Genomic DNA, 16,456 nt, shown 5'->3' with positions numbered 1-16,456 from the left:
GTCTCCTTTGTCTCCCCAGGAGCCCCTTGGAAAGGGAAATGCCCACACGGGTTTATCTGACTCCTTCCCAGCCAGCCTTTCCCTCAGTCCCAGCTCTCATTTGCTCCGCAGGCTTCACCAGCTCGCTCAGCTCAGAGGAGCTCTCAGAGGAGAAAACGCTGCCTGGCGTGGGGCTGGCTGATCCCTGTCTCATCTTGATTCCATTTCCCCGCTCCCTCCCCCATCCAAGAGAGCAAAGGATCCCCCACAACCTGTCACGATCCACTCTTGCGGGGTGTTTGTGATGGTTTGTTAACCGATCCCAAAAGTGCAAAACTGCAAATGGCAAGGGACCATCACTTTAATCACAACAAATGCATCTTTATTTAGGTACCAACAGCAAATGCGATAGAAGGGACAGAAAAGGGAAACAGAGAGAAAAGAGAGGAAGGGGAATAGAGCTACCACCGTCGAGACGAGATCCTCGATGGTCCAGCCATCATTCACTATATCAAATAACTGGAAAAAGCACTGGAAAAGAATTTGTTTTTTTTTAATTAAGTTTAAAAAAAAGGGAAGGAATTCCAGAAAGAAAACCAAAGAGTAAGAATACAGTAATTTAAACTTCTCAAAGCCCTTTGATGATGGAGCCCTGAAGCCCAGTCACGTGCAGTGCGGCCTCGGCGGTGCCTTTGAGCCCAGAACTGCCAAGGGTCAGGGCTGGGATGAGCCTTCACCCAAAACAGGCTCCAAGACTGAGTGGGAATCAATCCAGAACAGGGCTCACACAAAGAGCAAAGCCTCAAGGCCAAAGCCAAACCTTCATCAGGTTGGATTTGTTTGAACACTGAACTGGAGCAAATTTGCTTGTCTGGTAACATCATTGTCACCATGAAACTTTACATGAGCTACTAAATAAGCACTGTCCTGTCCTGAGCTGTGTGGCCCAAATACTGTTGAGAACTTGCTCTGCCTCTGTCCTGTGCCCCCGGGGCTGCTCTTGGCCTGGCAGCCTCAGTGTGAGCCAGCACTGGCTGCAGCCCCAGCGGGCCCCCCAGGACAAGGCCCAGCAATGAAGAGGCCAATGAAAGCACTGGGCAGCAGCAGAGCCCTCAGCAGAGTTCTTTGGACAACCACGGACTGGCCACAGCTCCAGTGCAGCATGACTACGAGTCAGGCTACCAATGCTATGAGCAGAGTTACAAGAAAGCTGTGGAGAAAAATCAACAACTGACTGTCTGCTCTGGTACAGCTTCCGAATGCCAAGATAGCAGCCGATCAGCACGAGGGGCACGGTGAACAGTGTCACCACCGTGCCTATCATGCAGGACCTGCGCACATCCTGGGGGCAGACAATTCTTGGGAGGCGCACTGGATCCGGGGCAAATATTCCTGTTTCAGTGATAACGTCTGTGGGAGCAGTGGGGAGCGTGAGCCCGTGCTGTGCTGCACTGCCGAGCTGGCAGCACGGTGGATACAGCCAGGACGTTCTCAGTTTCCCCCAGAGCTGGGGCCTGCAGGCCCCTTGCCGCCCCTTGGCACAGGCTGTGCCACCCAACAAAGCCCAGCAGGCCGGGAGGAGAGCCCGGGGCCAGCGCAGCTGCTTGGGCAGTTGCTGCTTCGAGGGACACGGGCCAAACCCATCCCTGAGCAGCCCCTGCCAGCCCTGGCCCTCCCTGCCCTGGGACAGCTCCCCCAGCCCCAGGGGACAGAGTCAGGCCCTGTCAGGACACACGGGAGCCTTGCTCTCCCTCTCTGCCCTTTCCCCACCATGGGCACCCCGTGCAGCCACTCCCAGGTTTCGGGACGTGTCTCCCACGGAGGGACCCCAGCAGGATTGCTCAGCCTGGCTGAGCCTGGCACAGCAATCACCTTCTGTGGCACTGTCTGGCATCTCCTCCCTTCGTGTATCGGGGGCTGGCACGGAGCCACGGCTTCCTTCAGGAAGTGCTGCCTTCAGCAAAGCCCTTTGGTCCATCTCTGGAGAAAGGAAAAGGGACAGCTGGATCAGGTGGAACCATTCCCCATTGGAGAGATGGCATCTTCAGCAAGTTCTACTTTTCAAAGACATGGATAAGGATCAGGAAAAGGCCACAGCTCTTGGGGCTGCCACAGGGCCCCCCTTTCTCCATACAGGTGCCACTCCTGACGTGCCAGAGACCGGGAAATTGCAGGGGATTGCAGGCCCGTGGTGCAGTTTGGGCTCCCTGCCAGCTGGTACCAAATGCCTTCCTGCAGAGGCTGGGGAGAAGCTGCAGCCAGACCAGGCTGGGAAACAGCCCTGCAGGGCAGGAAAGCAGCAGCGGGGCAGCCAGGCTGCCATGGATCCCTTCCCGCTGTGCTGGGCACGGCGTGTCCAGATGTGCAGGGAAAGCCCCCGGCTGCTGAGTCCCAGGGGAAGGCTGAGGGAAATGCACCCACCACGGCGTCTCTCCAGATCACTCAGCATCTGGTCCATGTGTTTGGATGCCTCCAGGGACTTCATGTGTTTAGTAGATCTGTTCCTCTGTCTCGGCGCACCTTAAGAGAATGCATGTCCATTTCCTCCGGAATGGATCCCACAAAACCATGGCTCAGCCTGTGGGGTCAGCAGGGACACACAACTCACCCCTGCGATGGGAGCCGGGCTTGTGCGCAGCAACCGGGAAAGGAGCCTGAAAAGTCCTCCCTGCAGACACACCTGTAACTCAACAGGCACAGGAGCTTCTGTCACCTGCTTCCTGCCAGGTTGTCAGCGATTATTCACTGAGGGGAAGTTGAGAAGTTACCTGCAGAAGCTCCCAAGGGTTCCAAACCATCTTCCATCCCAGCTGCTGGGGAAGCCTTGCTAGCATGCTCATCTAGAAGGGAGCAGAGATCAGAACCATTTCCATGGTGTGCTGGGATCCCCCAGTGCCTTTGGGAACTGGGCACTGCAAGGGGGTCGGGTAAGGCTGTGGGGGCCAAATTTCCATGGCCATGGCCAAAGCTGCACAGGGGCCTGGGGAGCTCTGGGCTGGCTCCTGGCCACTCTCCACACTCTTTGCAGGCCCTGTGCAACATCCCTGGAGGGCAGGTACTGCCACACAGCAGAGATGGCAGCTCAAGCCTCAGCAATTACCTCCTGTGACTGTGCCTGGCATCGCCTCACTTCCTGCAGCAGGGGCTGCCAATGGGCCACTGCTTCCTCCAGGAAATGCTGCCTTCAGCACAGCCTTTCGGTTCATCTCTGGAGACAGGAAGAGGCACAGCTGCATTAGATGGAGCCGTTCCCCTTCTGGGAGATGGCATCTTCAAGCGGCAATACTGGTCAAGCTCATGGTTCAGGAAATCATCAAAACTTTTGGGATTGGCCAGGCCACTGCCTTCTACAAACAGGTGCCATTCCTGATCTACCCGGAGACCGGGAAATTGCAGGCATCTCGGGCCCATGGTGCAGTTTGGGCTCCCTGCCAGCTGCTGCCAAATGCCTTCCTGCAGAGGCTGGGGAGAAGCTGCAGCCAGGCCAGGCTGGGAAACAGCCCTGCAGGGCAGGAAAGCTCCAGGCTGCCATGGATCCCTTCCCTCTGTGCCGGGCACGGCGTGTCCAGATGTGCAGGGAAAGCCCCCGGCTGCTGAGCCCCAGGGGAAGGCTGAGGGAAATGCACCCACCACGGCGTCTCTCCAGATCACTCAGCATCTGGTCTAGGTGTCTGGCTGCCTCCAGGGATTTCTTGTCTCCAGTGTCTGAGTTCTTCCATGGAGGAGGACCTTAACAGAAAGTTGTTCCATGTCCCCTTCAGGCCAGAGTGGCAGTGAGTGCCCCTGGGTGATTGGTGCCCTCCAAAGCACTCCCTCAGCTCTGCCTTCCACTCAGGAGCAGGGCCAGGGGGACCACGTGCCAGCGATGGCCCCACACTGGCATGGAAGGAGCCCCTTGCAGGGCCGTCCTCGGGGGAGAAAGGATTCCCTGGAGCTGCCAGCAGCTCTAAACCCAGCCCCAGGCAGGGCCAGGGCTTGGCAGCAGCAGCAGGAGCAGCTCAGGCACCCCGGGGCTGGCAAAGGAGCTGCAAAAGGCACAGCCCCGGGGCACAGCCCTGGGCCCGGCCCCTTCCCTCTCTGCTCTTCTTCCTGGCTGCACTGAGCACACGGAAGCGCACACTGGAATTGCACGCGGAAGGAAGATGGACAGCTAAATGCTCCTTCCTGCCACTGACAGCCATTCTGTGGGATCCCTCAGGGATCCAGAATGGAGCCGGGCAAGTTTTCCAGAATCTTTCAACCCTGTGATGCTGCTAAGGGAAATGGCTCATGAGGCACTGATTATTCTCTCAGGAAAGGCACACAGAAAACTTGCCTCCAGCATTCTCCAAGAGAATCTCTCCAAGAGAATTCTCCAAGCTGTCATCCAGTGGGGCATCCCGATAAGCCATGTCGCCATCCCAAGCTAGAAGGGATCACAGATCAGAACCATTTCCTGGTCTGCTGGGATCCCCCTGTGCCTTTGGGAACTGGGCACTGCAAGGGGGTCGGGTAAGGCTGTGGGGGCCAAATTTCCATGGCCATGGCCAAAGCTGCACAGGGGCCTGGGGAGCTCTGGGCTGGCTCCTGGCCACTCTCCACACTCTTTGCAGGCCCTGTGCAACATCCCTGGAGGGCAGGTACTGCCACACAGCAGAGATGGCAGCTCAAGCCTCAGCAATTACCTCCTGTGACTGTGCCTGGCATCGCCTCACTTCCTGCAGCAGGGGCTGCCAATGGGCCACTGCTTCCTCCAGGAAATGCTGCCTTCAGCACAGCCTTTCGGTTCATCTCTGGAGACAGGAAGAGGCACAGCTGCATTAGATGGAGCCGTTCCCCTTCTGGGAGATGGCATCTTCAAGAGGCAATACTGGACAAACTCATGGTTCAGGAAATCATCAAAACTTTTGGGATTGGCCAGGCCACTGCCTTCTACACACAGGTGCCATTCCTGATCTACCCGGAGACCGGGAAATTGCAGGCATCTCGGGCCCATGGTGCAGTTTGGGCTCCCTGCCAGCTGATGCCAAATGCCTTCCTGCAGAGGCTGGGGAGAAGCTGCAGCCAGGCCAGGCTGGGAAACAGCCCTGCAGGGCAGGAAAGCAGCAGCGGGGCAGCCAGGCTGCCATGGATCCCTTCCCACTGTGCTGGGCACGGCGTGTCCAGATGTGCAGGGAAAGCCCCCGGCTGCTGAGTCCCAGGGGAAGGCTGAGGGAAATGCACCCACCACGGCGTCTCTCCAGATCACTCAGCATCTGGTCTAGGTGTCTGGCTGCCTCCAGGGATTTCTTGTCCCCAGTGTCTGAGTTCTTCCATGGAGAAGGACCTTAACAGAAAGTTGTTCCATGTCCCCTTCAGGCCAGAGTGGCAGTGAGTGCCCCTGGGTGATTGGTGCCCTCCACAGCACTCCCTCAGCTCTGCCTTCCACTCAGGAGCAGGGCCAGGGGGACCACGTGCCAGCGATGGCCCCACACTGGCATGGAAGGAGCCCCTTGCAGGGCCGTCCTCGGGAGAGAAAGGATTCCCTGGAGCTGCCAGCAGCTCTAAACCCAGCCCCAGGCAGGGCCAGGGCTTGGCAGCAGCAGCAGGAGCAGCTCAGGCACCCCGGGGCCGGCAAAGGAGTTGCAAAAGGCGCAGCCCCGGGGCACAGCCCTGGGCCCGGCCCCTTCCCTCTCTGCTCTTCTCCGTGCCTGCACAGAGCACATGGAAGCGCACACTGGAATTGCACACGGAAGGAAGATGGACAGCTAAATGCTCCTTCCTGCCACTGACAGCCATTCTGTGGGATCCCTCAGGGATCCAGAATGGAGCCGGGCAAGTTTTCCAGAATCTTTCAACCCTGTGATGCTGCTAAGGGAAATGGCTCATGAGGCACTGATTATTCTCTCAGGAAAGGCACACAGAGAACTTGCCTCCAGCATTCTCCAAGAGAATCTCTCCAAGAGAATTCTCCAAGCTGTCATCCAGTAGGGCATCCCGATAAGCCATGTCGCCATCCCAAGCTAGAAGGGATCACAGATCAGAACCATTTCCTGGTCTTCTGGGATCCCCCTGTGCCTTTGGGAACTGGGCACTGCAAGGGGGTCGGGTAAGGCTGTGGGGGCCAAATTTCCATGGCCATGGCCAAAGCTGCCCAGGGGCCTGGGGAGCTCTGGGCTGGCTCCTGGCCACTCTCCACACTCTTTGCAGGCCCTGTGCACCATCCCTGGAGGGCAGGTACTGCCACACAGCAGAGATGGCAGCTCAAGCCTCAGCAATTACCTCCTGTGACTGTGCCTGGCATCGCCTCACTTCCTGCAGCAGGGGCTGCCAATGGGCCACTGCTTCCTCCGGGAAATGCTGCCTTCAGCACAGCCTTTCGGTTCATCTCTGGAGACAGGAAGAGGCACAGCTGCATTAGATGGAGCCGTTCCCCTTCTGGGAGATGGCATCTTCAAGAGGCAATACTGGACAAACTCATGGTTCAGGAAATCATCAAAACTTTTGGGATTGGCCAGGCCACTCCCTTCTACAAACAGGTGCCATTCCTGATCTACCCGGAGACCGGGAAATTGCAGGCATCTCGGGCCCATGGTGCAGTTTGGACTCCCTGTCAGCTGCTGCCAAATGCCTTCCTGCAGAGGCTGGGGAGAAGCTGCAGCCAGGCCAGGCTGGGAAACAGCCCTGCAGGGCAGGAAAGCAGCAGCGGGGCAGCCAGGCTGCCATGGATCCCTTCCCTCTGTGCTGGGCACGGCGTGTCCAGATGTGCAGGGAAAGCCCCCGGCTGCTGAGCCCCAGGGGAAGGCTGAGGGAAATGCACCCACCACGGCGTCTCTCCAGATCACTCAGCATCTGGTCCAGGTGTCTGGCTGCCTCCAGGGATTTCTTGTCTCCAGTGTCTGAGTTCTTCCATGGAGAAGGACCTTAACAGAAAGTTGTTCCATGTCCCCTTCAGGCCAGAGTGGCAGTGAGTGCCCCTGGGTGATTGGTGCCCTCCAAAGCACTCCCTCAGCTCTGCCTTCCACTCAGGAGCAGGGCCAGGGGGACCACGTGCCAGCGATGGCCCCACACTGGCATGGAAGGAGCCCCTTGCAGGGCCGTCCTCGGGGGAGAAAGGATTCCCTGGAGCTGCCAGCAGCTCTAAACCCAGCCCCAGGCAGGGCCAGGGCTTGGCAGCAGCAGCAGGAGCAGCTCAGGCACCCCGGGGCCCGCAAAGGAGCTGCAAAAGGCACAGCCCCGGGGCACAGCCCTGGGCCCGGCCCCTTCCCTCTCTGCTCTTCTTCCTGGCTGCACAGAGCACACGGAAGCGCACACTGGAATTGCACACGGAAGGAAGATGGACAGCTAAATGCTCCTTCCTGCCACTGACAGCCATTCTGTGGGATCCCTCAGGGATCCAGAATGGAGCCGGGCAAGTTTTCCAGAATCTTTCAACCCTGTGATGCTGCTAAGGGAAATGGCTCATGAGGCACTGATTATTCTCTCAGGAAAGGCACACAGAGAACTTGCCTCCAGCATTCTCCAAGAGAATCTCTCCAAGAGAATTCTCCAAGCTGTCATCCAGTAGGGCATCCCGATAAGCCATGTCGCCATCCCAAGCTAGAAGGGATCAGAGATCAGAACCATTTCCATGGTGTGCTGGGATCCCCCTGTGCCTTTGGGAACTGGGCACTGCAAGGGGGTCGGGTAAGGCTGTGGGGGCCAAATTTCCATGGCCATGGCCAAAGCTGCCCAGGGGCCTGGGGAGCTCTGGGCTGGCTCCTGGCCACTCTCCACACTCTTTGCAGGCCCTGTGCACCATCCCTGGAGGGCAGGTACTGCCACACAGCAGAGATGGCAGCTCAAGCCTCAGCAATTACCTCCTGTGACTGTGCCTGGCATCGCCTCACTTCCTGCAGCAGGGGCTGCCAATGGGCCACTGCTTCCTCCGGGAAATGCTGCCTTCAGCACAGCCTTTCGGTTCATCTCTGGAGACAGGAAGAGGCACAGCTGCATTAGATGGAGCCGTTCCCCTTCTGGGAGATGGCATCTTCAAGAGGCAATACTGGACAAACTCATGGTTCAGGAAATCATCAAAACTTTTGGGATTGGCCAGGCCACTCCCTTCTACAAACAGGTGCCATTCCTGATCTACCCGGAGACCGGGAAATTGCAGGCATCTCGGGCCCATGGTGCAGTTTGGACTCCCTGTCAGCTGCTGCCAAATGCCTTCCTGCAGAGGCTGGGGAGAAGCTGCAGCCAGGCCAGGCTGGCAAACAGCCCTGCAGGGCACGAAAGCAGCAGCGGGGCAGCCAGGCTGCCATGGATCCCTTCCCTCTGTGCTGGGCACGGCGTGTCCAGATGTGCAGGGAAAGCCCCCGGCTGCTGAGCCCCAGGGGAAGGCTGAGGGAAATGCACCCACCACGGCGTCTCTCCAGATCACTCAGCATCTGGTCTAGGTGTCTGGCTGCCTCCAGGGATTTCTTGTCTCCAGTGTCTGAGTTCTTCCATGGAGAAGGACCTTAACAGAAAGATGTTCCATGTCCCCTTCAGGCCAGAGTGCCCCTGGATGATTGGTGCCCTCCAAAGCACTCCCTCAGCTCTGCCTTCCACTCAGGAGCAGGGCCAGGGGGACCACGTGCCAGCGATGGCCCCACACTGGCATGGAAGGAGCCCCTTGCAGGGCCGTCCTCGGGGGAGAAAGGATTCCCTGGAGCTGCCAGCAGCTCTAAACCCAGCCCCAGGCAGGGCCAGGGCTTGGCAGCAGCAGCAGGAGCAGCTCAGGCACCCCGGGGCCGGCAAAGGAGTTGCAAAAGGCACAGCCCCGGGGCACAGCCCTGGGCCCGGCCCCTTCCCTCTCTGCTCTTCTCCGTGCCTGCACAGAGCACACGGAAGCGCACACTGGAATTGCACACGGAAGGAAGATGGACAGCTAAATGCTCCTTCCTGCCACTGACAGCCATTCTGTGGGATCCCTCAGGGATCCAGAATGGAGCCGGGCAAGTTTTCCAGAATCTTTCAACCCTGTGATGCTGCTAAGGGAAATGGCTCATGAGGCACTGATTATTCTCTCAGGAAAGGCACACAGAGAACTTGCCTCCAGCATTCTCCAAGAGAATCTCTCCAAGAGAATTCTCCAAGCTGTCATCCAGTAGGGCATCCCGATAAGCCATGTCGCCATCCCAAGCTAGAAGGGATCACAGATCAGAACCATTTCCTGGTCTGCTGGGATCCCCCTGTGCCTTTGGGAACTGGGCACTGCAAGGGGGTCGGGTAAGGCTGTGGGGGCCAAATTTCCATGGCCATGGCCAAAGCTGCCCAGGGGCCTGGGGAGCTCTGGGCTGGCTCCTGGCCACTCTCCACACTCTTTGCAGGCCCTGTGCACCATCCCTGGAGGGCAGGTACTGCCACACAGCAGAGATGGCAGCTCAAGCCTCAGCAATTACCTCCTGTGACTGTGCCTGGCATCGCCTCACTTCCTGCAGCAGGGGCTGCCAATGGGCCACTGCTTCCTCCGGGAAATGCTGCCTTCAGCACAGCCTTTCGGTTCATCTCTGGAGACAGGAAGAGGCACAGCTGCATTAGATGGAGCCGTTCCCCTTCTGGGAGATGGCATCTTCAAGAGGCAATACTGGACAAACTCATGGTTCAGGAAATCATCAAAACTTTTGGGATTGGCCAGGCCACTGCCTTCTACAAACAGGTGCCATTCCTGATCTACCCGGAGACCGGGAAATTGCAGGCATCTCGGGCCCATGGTGCAGTTTGGACTCCCTGCCAGCTGGTGCCAAATGCCTTCCTGCAGAGGCTGGGGAGAAGCTGCAGCCAGGCCAGGCTGGGAAACAGCCCTGCAGGGCAGGAAAGCAGCAGCGGGGCAGCCAGGCTGCCATGGATCCCTTCCCTCTGTGCTGGGCACGGCGTGTCCAGATGTGCAGGGAAAGCCCCCGGCTGCTGAGCCCCAGGGGAAGGCTGAGGGAAATGCACCCACCACGGCGTCTCTCCAGATCACTCAGCATCTGGTCCAGGTGTCTGGCTGCCTCCAGGGATTTCTTGTCTCCAGTGTCTGAGTTCTTCCATGGAGAAGGACCTTAACAGAAAGATGTTCCATGTCCCCTTCAGGCCAGAGTGCCCCTGGATGATTGGTGCCCTCCAAAGCACTCCCTCAGCTCTGCCTTCCACTCAGGAGCAGGGCCAAGGGGACCACGTGCCTGCGGTGGCCCCACACCGGCATGGAAGGAGCCCCTTGCAGGGCCGTCCTCGGGGGAGAAAGGATTCCCGGGAGCTGCCCGCAGCTCTAAACCCAGCCCCAGGCAGGGCCAGGGCTTGGCAGCAGCAGCAGGAGCAGCTCAGGCACCCCGGGGCCCGCAAAGGAGCTGCAAAAGGCACAGCCCCGGGGCACAGCCCTGGGCCCGGCCCCTTCCCTCTCTGCTCTTCTCCGTGGCTGCACAGAGCACACGGAAGCGCACACTGGAATTGCACACAGAAGGAAGATGGACAGCTAAATGCTCCTTCCTGCCACTGACAGCCATTCTGTGGGATCCCTCAGGGATCCAGAATGGAGCCGGGCAAGTTTTCCAGAATCTTTCAACCCTGTGATGCTGCTAAGGGAAATGGCTCATGAGGCACTGATTATTCTCTCAGGAAAGGCACACAGAGAGAACTTGCCTCCAGCATTCTCCAAGAGATTCAAGCTGTCATCCAGTAGGGCATCCGGATAAGCCATGTCGCCATCCCAAGCTAGAAGGGATCAGAGATCAGAACCATTTCCTGGTCTGCTGGGATCCCCCTGTGCCTTTGGGAACTGGGCACTGCAAGGAGGTCGGGTAAGGCTGTGGGGGCCAGATGAGAATGGCCATGGCCAAAGCTGCCCAGGGGCCTGGGGAGCTCTGGGCTGGCTCCTGGCCACTCTCCACACGATTTCCTTGCCTTGTGCAACATCCCTGGGAGGGCGGCTGGAGCAGCCCAGCCCCCATGGGGGCTCTCTCCCTCCCACAGAGGAAACCCTCCCTAAAGCCCAGGGGAAAAACCATCCCCCAGCACTTCCCAGGGAGCAGGGAGCGCTGTCCCGGGAAAGGGGAGCCAGGCTGCCGGCTCACCTGCTCCCCGCGCTTGCAGCGGAGCAGCCTGGGCAGCCCTGGCAGGCAGGGCCACGGCCAGGAGGAGCGGGAGGAAGAGGCGCAGAGCAAGGGCCATGGTGCCTTGCCCTCTGCCAGTCCCCAGCTCTTGCTGCCACCACTGTCCTGACACCGCTGTCCCAATGTCAGCACCACTGCTGCCACCGCCGCTGCTGCCGCAACAGCTGTGCTCAAGGACTGACTGCTGGGTCCTTGTGGTGCTGTGCAACCACGGGGCTCTGGCACCTCTGTGACCTCAGAGCCTGCTGTGACCTCAGCCTGCTGTGACCCCAGAGCCTGCTGTGACCTCATGGCCAGGCTGGAGTTGTGTGGGGAGTGGGATCTGCCTTCTTTGGCAGGGATCTCATCCTGCCCAACAGCTCTGTCCCAGGGTTGTGACACAGTCCCTGCCCAGCTGTTCTCACAGGTTGGGGCATGAAGGGATGGAGAGCAGCCCGGCCAAGAAGGACTTGGGGCTGCTGCTAGATGAGAGGCTGGACATGAGCCAGCCTTGTGCATGCAAAGGAGAGTGCCCGGCAGGTTGAAGGAGGTGATTCCACCTCTTTGCTCTGCTGAGACTCCACCTGGAGTACTGTGGAAGATGTTTTATATTGCAGGCCGGGGCTCTATGTACAAATCACCAACGGGACGGGACTGCTGAGGAACGCGTCTCGAGCTGTTTCTGTTCCAGCATCAGTCTCATTCCATGGTTATGACAATGGGCAGATGCCAGCAGCTCACATCCCCGGCAGCAGGCAAAGAACTTAATGGTACAACTTACTTTAAAAGCTTTTTGACCAATCACACAAAGCAAAAGCATCTTGACAATAGATTTATCCAATCACTATAAGCACACGTACCATTTGTTAAAACAATATTTGTTTGATTTACTTCTTTCGAATACAATACCTACTTGTATTGTGAGCCTTAAAACCCAATGCACAGAGCTCCATTAGTAAGCTTAGAACATCCTAATATCTTGATGGAGATATTTTCTGTAGCTTAGGGACTTATTCTAGCCAAGCGTTAATACACAGACCATTGTACTATTTGTCCTTACTTTTCCACTACTTATATAATTTTTCTGCTGACAAATCTTACAGTTAATGCTTAGCTCTAATCGCAGTTCTGCTGTCTCTGAGGCCTGCCTTTTGCAGCTTCCCAAAACCCCCTGATTTTAAAGATTCCCGCCTTTTACAGCGACTTCTGTGAGCCAGAGAGAAGTTTGATAAGAGGATCCATGTTTACCCCTGAAAGAATTTTCTACCAAGGTCATTGACATAGAAACCAAGAAAGCAAGAAGGACAAAATAAGAGAAACCTCCAACTGCCTATTCCAATCAGCACTTGGCTTGTCTCTCGTGACCAATGAGTAAAGTGTAAACTTAGGAGCTTTGTAAGAATGTAGAAAAAGCATGCATGCTGGAATAAAAACAGGGTTTGAAGCCTTCTGGAAATGGAGGGTGTTGCTTTGTATTGTCTCCGTCTCTACCATGACAGAGTACTGCATCCAGCTCTGGGTCCCCAGCACAGGAAGGACATGGCTCTGTTGGATCTAGTCCAGAGGAGGGACAAAATGCTCAGAGGGCTGGAGCCCTTCTGCTTTGGAGACATGCTGGGAGAGCTGGGGGTGTTCAGCCTGGAAGAGAGAAGGCTCCAGGGAGACCTGATTGCTGCCTTTCAGTACCTTAAGGGGGCTTGTAAAAGAGATGGGATGGAATTTTTAGTACGGCCTTCTGTGACCAGACTGTGGGGGAATGGTTCTAATCTAAAAGACAGTCAATTCAGACTAGACGAAAGAAACCCATTTTTTACACTGGAGGTGCACTATTGGCTCTATCAGTACTTGTGTTCTGTAAAACAGGTAAGTTGTTACGGCTTCTTGCCCTGTTTCTCACTGGATAAAATCCAAATGCTGCATTGCTCCCTGTCTACTTTCTTCCAAGTCAATGCAAATTTTGTTCATTACTGAGTGGGACATATTCATCTGTTCACAAGCAAATTCTTCTTGCCATTCACACAATGTGGATTTGTTCAAATCAGACTGTAACTAAGGTCTGCCTCTCACTAGGATTCAAGTTGATGCATTGTGAGGCCAAGTGCCGAGTAATTTGTCCGGCAAATTACAGGTGTCTGGCCCTGTAGAGGGTTTTTCTGGAATTAAATGACATTTGAAGGCAGCTGTAGTCTGGCATCTTCAAGATGAAGAAACAGCCTTTGAAACAGGATTTTGTCCTTTCTTCCTCCTCCTCCTCCCAGGAATTTAAATCTCTGAGGTCTAAGCTCTTCAGCTGCCTCACAAACATTGTTTTAATTCAGACAGGCATCCATGCAGTGAGCCACAAATCAGGACTGTGGCTGTGAAGCTTGAAGCAATACAGGTTTATAGCACTAAAAATAATAATCTGTTACCCAGGTTAAGCCAAGCACTTCCCAAATAACTCTACCTATCCTCAGGGATGTTTCCAAAAGGATCACTGTAAAAGCTGGGAGTGGGGAGAGAGAGCGTCATCAAAATTAAAAATACAGCTTTCTGAGATCTTTATATTCCAACAAAAAGAGAGTCAAAATTGTTCATATGCGGAACATTAATTAAGAAGTCAACGACAGATTGTCAAAACAATTGCTTGGGGAACAAACAAACACAAATAAAAAAAAGTTTACATGTAGATAATACGTAAACCATCATGCTAAGTAAAAAAACAGACGTGCTAAAACTAAAAGCAATAAGGCTGTTTCATCTCATGTCTCAATACAAAAAACAGGACTGAAAAGAATCAGAGATCCTCACGACCATTACTATATACAGGAACTTCCAGGCATTGGGAAAAAAATGAAGGAAACTGTAGTGTGCAATTCACAGAGGTAACCTGGCATTTCTTGGTGAACTTGTTGCAAAATTTCTGAGAGCAGACTGGAAAAGCTGGGGGACTGATCAGACCATGCGTGGGCATTTCCAGCAGTGTGAGGGATGTTTCTGGGAGCAGCTGCAGGGAAGAGAAGCAGCGCACAATCACTGGGTGTCCTAGGGTGACCTTACGATGCTCGCGTCCCCGATCGTGTGTTCTGTTGATGCTGGATATTATATTGTGTGCCTTCCAGACGGGCTCTGAGAGCAAAGGCGGGGAGAAGAAGAAGCACGGAGTTTGTTATCAGAGACTGCACTCACTGCTGCCCAGTCTGCTGGAACACAGAACTCCACGGTGCTGTCTGGGCACGGACGGGGCAGAACACCGCGCTCCTTTGCTTTTTAGTTACTTTAGCTAGCTGGGGCAGTCCAAGTTTTCCCTCAACTAGTTTTCTTTCCCTTTTCTTGGATCCGTTCGAACCTGCTCTGGACCGGCACCTGGGGAAGCACCGAGAGCTTGCACTTTGTGGCCCACGGGGGGCTACTCTGGGCAGCAGCCTTTCCCAGTGCCAGAGGGACTGAAAACAGAGCCACCATGCACGGGAGAGATTTTCTGAATCTGTCATCTCTTCAGAGCGACAAATGAGTTTTGTCGTCTGGTATTGTTCATTTTTTGGGCTGAGGAGTGCTTTGTCTTTTAAATAAACAGGTTTTTTCCACTTCTCTCTGCGGAAATTTTTCCCAAACTGATTGAGGGGAGGGGCAATGTGGGTTTGATTTCTGGGGGGGACCCTTTTGGACATTTGCTCCCAAATTTGCCCTAAACCAGGACACAGGGACAATCTCTTTGCTGGCTCTAGACTTTATGACAGTCTGTCCCCTGGGGCTGGGGGAGCTGTCACAGGGCAGGGAGGGCCAGGGCTGGCAGGGGCTGCTCAGGGATGGGTTTGGCCCGTGTCCCTTAAAGCAGCGACTGCCCAAGCAGCTGCGCTGGCCCCGGGCTCTCCTCCCGGCCTGCTGGGCTTTGTTGGGTGGCACAGCCTGTGCCAAGGGGCGGCAAGGGGCCTGCAGGCCCCAGCTCTGGGGAAACTGAGAACGTCCTGGCCGTATCCACCGTGCTGCCAGCTCGGCAGTGCAGCACAGCACGGGCTCACCCTCCCCATTGCTCCCACGAATGCAGCCGGCCCCAAAACACGTGTTCCTGATACCCAGAAAAACATCAGAACGGGTTGCTGTTGGGGAACACCTGGTTTTCCTGTGATAAGAGCAAGTGTGGCCTTCTATTTCTGCCCGGAAATGATTTGGAAGTGCTCAACTAAACCTCAGCTGACACCTTCCCAAATCAGCTCTTCTGTTGCAATGAAGAGATGGAGCCGTCACCCCAGTGTCCAGGTGGTAGCAGCAGCAAAGCCCGGCCGGCACCAGCGCTGGCTGAGCTCCATGCCCAGGAGCAGCCGTGGATGCCCACGGTGAGGGCAGGCAGGAGCCAGGCAGGGGCCGCTGTGAGCAGCAGCGGGGCCCCGAGGGGCTGGGGGAGCCCATGCTGAGCGTCCCTGGGCTGAGGGCACATTTCCTCCAGTGGCATCATCTGGGCCTGCACTTCATGAGGCACACAGGGATGTTTTGGGCTCTCTGCTGAGCTGTGCAGGGATCCCTCATGAGGCACACAGGGATGTTTTGGGCTCTCTGCTGAGCTGTGCAGGGATCCCTCATGAGGCACACAGGGATGTTTTGGGCTCTCTGCTGAGCTGTGCAGGGATCCCTCATGAGGCACACAGGGATGTTTTGGGCTCTCTGCTGAGCTGTGCAGGGATCCCTCATGAGGCACACAGGGATGTTTTGGGCTCTCTGCTGAGCTGTGCAGGGATCCCTCATGAGGCACACAGGGATGTTTTGGGCTCTCTGCTGAGCTGTGCAGGGATCCCTCATGAGGCACACAGGGATGTTTTGGGCTCTCTGCTGAGCTGTGCAGGGATCCCTCATGAGGCACACAGGGATGTTTTGGGCTCTCTGCTGAGCTGTGCAGGGATGCCTCATGAGGCACACAGGGATGTTTTGGGCTCTCTGCTGAGCTGTGCAGGGATCCCTCATGAGGCACACAGGAGTAATTCTGGCCTCTCCTAAGGTGTGCAGGGATCCCTCATGAGCTGTGCACCAGGGTAAATGTCAGGGGGTTTTTTACTCTTCACAGCACAGCAAAGGGACACTTGGCCAAGGTTTTGCAAGGCTGGGAGAAAGCCTCTTGCAAAGCCTGGGGCCCAAAAGGCTGTGGGCACAGCGGCCGGGCGGAGCCCATCCCCTGGGGCCAGGCCGGGCTGCTCAGGCCGGGCCGGGCCGGGCCGGGCCAGGGCCCCGGCAGGGAAGGGCCGCGGCCCTGGGCTCTGATGAGGCTGCTGAGCTCCGCCCTGGCCCTGTGCTGCAGCCCAAGACATTTCCAGCCAGGGCCGTGCCCTGGGCCACAGGAGGCACCGGGGCTACAAGTGAGGCCGCGCCTTCTGGCTCTCAAGGGGGCTGGCTCTGTTTCTTGGGAGGATGCAGAGCCTTGTGCCTCGGCCTGATGGTGCAAAAATCCCCCCAAC

At 56.4% G+C, this 16,456-nt stretch overlaps 1 protein-coding gene and 2 pseudogenes across 3 annotated transcripts; 1 reads left to right on the top strand and 2 right to left on the bottom strand.

The window, feature by feature from the left end:
* Positions 1-16,456, bottom strand: part of LOC128820667 (uncharacterized) — a 2,212,279-nt pseudogene that overhangs the window by 428,554 nt on the left and 1,767,269 nt on the right.
* The window catches only part of LOC128820669 (uncharacterized), a 1,091,286-nt pseudogene that overhangs the window by 307,961 nt on the left and 766,869 nt on the right, over positions 1-16,456 (top strand).
* LOC128820675 (uncharacterized) lies at positions 112-11,358 on the bottom strand. Of its 3 annotated transcripts, XM_054001485.1 has the most exons (12): positions 11,013-11,343; positions 10,582-10,653; positions 9,905-10,003; positions 9,363-9,470; positions 9,014-9,103; positions 8,339-8,437; positions 7,797-7,904; positions 7,447-7,536; positions 6,762-6,860; positions 1,852-1,959; positions 1,215-1,389; positions 112-510 (listed from the first exon to the last, which is right to left on the bottom strand). In XM_054001485.1, the coding sequence occupies exons 1-12, from the start codon at positions 11,107-11,109 to the stop codon at positions 486-488; spliced, it is 1,170 nt and encodes a 389-aa protein (XP_053857460.1). In that variant the 5' UTR covers positions 11,110-11,343; the 3' UTR covers positions 112-485. The 3 variants fall into 3 exon arrangements, with proteins under 3 accessions (XP_053857460.1, XP_053857463.1, XP_053857462.1); XM_054001488.1 differs by lacking the exon at positions 1,215-1,389 and having other exon boundaries at positions 11,013-11,355; XM_054001487.1 differs by lacking the exons at positions 112-510; positions 1,215-1,389; positions 1,852-1,959 and adding exons at positions 5,608-5,960; positions 6,220-6,327 and having other exon boundaries at positions 11,013-11,358.

This window comes from Vidua macroura, chromosome 30, assembly GCF_024509145.1.
Source record: "Vidua macroura isolate BioBank_ID:100142 chromosome 30, ASM2450914v1, whole genome shotgun sequence".
NCBI lineage: Eukaryota > Metazoa > Chordata > Aves > Passeriformes > Viduidae > Vidua > Vidua macroura.
This window is presented reverse-complemented; position numbering and strand designations above follow the sequence as displayed.

Coding starts and splice junctions, on each gene's coding strand:
- LOC128820675 (XM_054001485.1), bottom strand. CDS start 11,109: ATGGCCCTTGCTCTGCGCCTCTTCCTCCCGCTCCTCCTGGCCGTGGCC. Junction 10,654..11,012: donor GCTGCAAGCGCGGGGAGCAG/GTGAGCCGGCAG, acceptor GATCCCTTCTAG/CTTGGGATGGCGACATGGCT. Junction 9,471..9,904: donor TGATCTGGAGAGACGCCGTG/GTGGGTGCATTT, acceptor TCCTGTCTCCAG/AGATGAACCGAAAGGCTGTG.